The 4,579-nt window shown below is 45.0% G+C and overlaps 1 protein-coding gene across 2 annotated transcripts in view; it reads left to right on the top strand.

Moving 5' to 3' along the window:
* Positions 1 to 6: 6 nt before the first annotated feature.
* Positions 7 to 4,579, top strand: part of CFAP126 (cilia and flagella associated protein 126) — a 30,340-nt gene continuing 25,767 nt past the window's right edge. Inside the window, exon 1 of one of the 2 annotated variants that reach the window (XM_010833696.1) lies at positions 7 to 109. In XM_010833696.1, coding sequence (XP_010831998.1) covers positions 23 to 109 — 87 coding nt within the window. In that variant the 5' untranslated portion in view covers positions 7 to 22. Of the gene's footprint in view, positions 117 to 4,579 lie in introns of both variants that reach the window. The other variant, XM_010833694.1, reaches the window with a different exon arrangement.

Raw genomic sequence — 4,579 nt, 5'->3', positions numbered from 1 at the left:
GCCACACATCGGTGGGAGGGACATGGAGTACAGCGCAGGCAGCCTCCTGCTGGTGTCCCCAGCTAGGCCCCAGGAGCTGGAAATGACTCGGCCTTGTCCTTGCTCCCAGGCGAGTGGTAAGCCCATGGGTCGAACGCTTCTCACTCTTGTGCGTGTTCCAGCCGGGTCCAGTTTACTCAGCTCCTCCAGCTCTACCCTAATCCCAGTGTTAACTGCAGGTTGACATTTGCCATGGGCACTTGCCATCTACCTCTAGAAGGACTAAATCCTGTGCTGTTGCAGCTGCTGACCATCAACACCCTCTGATGTTGAGGGCAGGAATGAGGCGCTCTGTGCTGGGGTGGGGTGGGTGGAGAAAGGAAACTGGCAGGACAGTTCTTTAAATAGATATTTGCAGGAGCCGCCTTTACGAACCCAATTCTTTTTTGTAATTTATTTATTTACTTTTGGCTGTGCTAGGTCTTTGTTGCTGCACATGGGGTTTCTCTAGCTGTGGAGGGCAAGGGCTACTGCTACTCTTCACTGAGGAGCACCGGCTTCAGAAGCTGCGGCGTGTGGGTTCAGTAGTTGTGGTGGCTTAGTCGCTCTTTGGCATGAAATCCTCCCGGACAAGGGATTGAGCCCAGGTTCCCTTCATTGGCAGGCGGATTCTTATCCAATGTACCACCAGGAAAGTCTCATGAACCCAGTTCTTGAATCTCCTCATATCTAGAAAATCACTGAAATCCTTCAGGGTGATGACTGTTTTCATGATTAGCAGAAAGCTTCATGAGACTAGCAGAAACCTGGAAAAAAATATGCAATCAATTGCATATATTCCCCTTTCACCAAAATCACGTATATACTGACATTCCTCCTTGCTTCGTCGGAGCAGTTTCTCAGAGGCATCTGCGGTGTTGTTTACAGGCTGCAGTCATTTTGCTATCCCAGTAACTTACAAGGTCGTTTAACCATTTTAACGATCTTATGAGATAATCATATGGGTAGTTTTCCAGGTCACATGTCAAAACGTTACAGGTGAGGAAATAAGTTGTAAAGCGACGTGCCTGAGTTTCCATTCTAGTTATGGAGCTAGACCCAGACCCAGGTCATTTATACCGATTGTCCACAAATCCCTTTTTAAATCAGAGCATCTTGTCTTGGAGTCCTTGGAAGGGGGCGACTGTGAGGTTCCAGTTAAACAAGGGAATGTGAGTGCCAGCCCTACCATGGAAGAGGTGGATTGCCTGGCTTCTGACGACAGACTGAGGCAGAGGGGAGACTGAGGTGGGGGTGCCAGCAGTGCTCCTTGCTGCCTTACACACCGCTGCTCTGGCTGTAACCCTTGTAGAACACTCCCAGATACTCTAATGAAACCCTGAGGTGGGGCTAGTGCTGGAAGGGCATCTGAGCTTCCCATTTCGGAGGAATGGATTTAAAAATAAAACAAACCCCAAAACCCCTAAGAGTAGGAAGTGAGAACTTGACCCGCCATCTGGTTGAATCCAGTCACACTGGGAGTTGTTGGGGGCAGGCTGGATGGAGAGAGGAATGGTTTCTGAATAGATTCAATTCCCATCTCCTTCCAAGGAAAGACACCTGGACAAGAACAAATATCTTTCATAGAAGTCCAGGAATGGGACAAGGCAGAGATTTTGCAGCTAAAGGCAAATGAATGGGGTGGGTCCATGGACCTGAGCAATTACTATCAGGTTGGCTAAAGACCCAACAGAATCAGCTGCAACTTAGCACATAGTACCTAGGGACAAGGCCACCCCAACACATCTGAGAGCAGTAAGGTCCCAGATGCCAGCCACAGGGACCTGAGGTTGCCTCCTTTTTCTGCTACCTCTAGGCCATGGTAGCTGCAGCTTCCCCTAGATGCCACCTGGAGGGGATAAGAGAGTGTTCTGTTTGTCTATTGCTGTGTAACAAACTATTCCAGAGTCGGGAATTTGGAAAGAGAATGAGGGGAGAAGCAGTTTATCTCTGCTTCTGAATTTCAGCTGAGAAGACTTAGAGGCCAGAGGTGACTTGATGACTGGAGACTGGAATCATCTGAAAAAATTATCTATTTCTGCATAATCACCTTAAAATTTAGTGCCTTAAAATAACAATTTATTATTTCTCATGGTTCAGATGTGAATTCGGCTGGAGCCAGAATGATCAGTTTAGCCGTAAGCCTTTCTCCATGTTACTCTGGCAGAGTAACTGGTCTTCTTGCATGGCATGGAGTAGCAAGAGGGAATGCTTCAACCAAGGCAAGCAGAAGCTACAGATCTGTTAAAGCTCTCCCCTGAAAGTTATGTATCAGTACCTCCATTCCATTCTGTTGGTCAAAACAGGTCACGGGGCCAACTTGGATTTAAAGAGCGGGAAAATAGACTCTACCTCTTGAAGGGTAGTTTTCCAGGTCACATTTCAAAAGAGTTTATGGGGTGAGAGATATTGCTGTCATCTTTAGAAACACAGTCACTGCTACTACTTAAACAAGAACAAATGCAGAGATTTTTAACTGGACAGTTAAAGTTTCCCCATTTCTCCACATCTTGTAGGCTACAGGTTTAAGAACAGGTTAGGTCAGTTATAACAGAGGCTACATGTTTTCCTGTGCATTGTTGTTGTTCAGTTACCAAGTCATGTATGACTCTTCAACACTGTGAACTGCAGCATGACAGGCTTCCCTGTCCTTCACTATCTCTGGGAGTTTGCTCAAACTCATGTCCATTGAATCAGTGAAACCAGCCAACCATCTCATCCTCTGTTGCCCACTTCTCCTTGTGCCCTCTCTGAATGTAATGAGTAAATTGTGAGCCACTACACATGTACAAGCTAGATGTAGAAAAGGCAGAGGAACAAGAGATCAAATTGCCAACACCTGCTGGCTCATAGAAAGAACAAGAGAATTCCTGAAAAACATCTATTTCTGCTTCATTGACTCCACTAAAGCCTTTGAATGTGTGGCTCACAACAAACTAAGGAAAATTCTTAAAGAGATGGGAATACTAGACCACCTGACCTGCCTCCTGAGAAAGCTGTATGCAGGTCAAGATGCAACAATTAGAACCCGACATGGAAAATGGACTGGTTCCAAACTGGGAAAGGATTATGTCAAAGCTGTATATTGCCACTCTGTTTTTTATAACATATGCAGAATACATCATGCGAAATGCCGGGCTGGATTCTCACAAGCTGGAATCAGGATTGCCAGGAGAATAACCTCAGAAATGGAGATGATACCCTAATGGCAGAAAACCAAGAGGAACTAAAGAGCCTCTTAATGAAGGTGAAAGAGGAGAGTGAAAACCTGGCTTAAAACTCAACATTTAAAAACCTAAGATCATAGTATCTGGTCCCATCACTTCATGGCAAATAGATGGAGAAAAAATGGAAACAGTCACTTTCTTGGGCTCCAAAATCACTGCAGATGGTGACTGTAGCCATGAAATTAAAAGACGCTTACTTCTTGGAAGGAAAGCTGTGACAAACACAGACAGTGTATTAAAAAGCAGAGACATCACTGTCAACAAAGATCTGTCTCCTCGAAGCTATGGTTTTTCCAGGGGTCATGTAGTAGTGAGAGCTGGACCATAAAGAAGACTGAACACTGAAGAACTTATGCTTTTGAACTGTGGTGCTGGAGAAGACTCTTGAGAGTCCCTTGGAGATCAAACCAGTTAAATGAGGGCTTGAGATTTCAGATTTTGAGAGTCAGTTCCTAGGCAGGTTGATAAGAAGTCCAGGGTCCCCGAGGAGGAGAGAGGAGTCTGGGGCTCTCAAGGAGGAGAAAAGGACAAACTTTTTTTTTTCTCTCTACATTCCTTAGTCTTAGTCACATAAAACATTTTTTCTTTAAGCCCAGAACTGATGATTACACAACAAACAACTCAGTTTAAACTCTATACTAAAGATTATAGAACAACAATGTATCCTGTTTAAGGACAGTTTCTCCTTCCTGAAAACCTTCTGGCTAATCCTGTTATCTTAAAATGTAAATTGTGGGAGTGGGTCTAGTAGATCTTTACCAACTTGAGACATTCTTTTGATTTATTTTAATAAGTAATTAAAAAAGTATATGACTCTCTTGCTTAGACTAGTGAGGAGGGCACTCTCCATCCCCCTTCTGATGTCTGTGTCAGAAGCGTTCTCTGTCCCCTTTCCTACTTTAATAAAACTCTGCTACATAAAAGCTCTTGAGTGATCAAGCCTGGTCCCTGGTACCAAAGGTAAATCTTCTCCAGAGATCAGGAATCCGACACCGTTCACTGTAAGCTATCAATTTTAGGATCTGGACTTTTAGAAACAGGTCAGTTTGCGAGTTGGAAAACTGATTCTTCAACTTCAGTTTAGTTCAGTTCAGTCGCTCAGTCGTGTCTGACTTTTTGTGACCCCATGAATCACAGCACGCCAGGCCTCCCTGTCCATCACCAACTCCCAGAGTTCACCCAAACTCATGTGCATCGAGTCGGTGATGCCATCCAACCATCTCATCCTCTGTCATCCTCTTCTCCTCCTGCCCCCAATCCCTCCCAGCATCAGGGTCTTTTCCAATGAGTCAACTCTTCGCATGAGGTGGCCAAAGTACTGGAGTTTCAGCCTC

This window comes from Bison bison, unplaced genomic scaffold, assembly GCF_000754665.1.
Source record: "Bison bison bison isolate TAMUID 2011002044 unplaced genomic scaffold, Bison_UMD1.0 scf7180017863823, whole genome shotgun sequence".
NCBI lineage: Eukaryota > Metazoa > Chordata > Mammalia > Artiodactyla > Bovidae > Bison > Bison bison.
The sequence above is the reverse complement of the archived record's forward strand: the minus strand, read 5'-3'. Positions and strand labels throughout refer to the sequence as shown.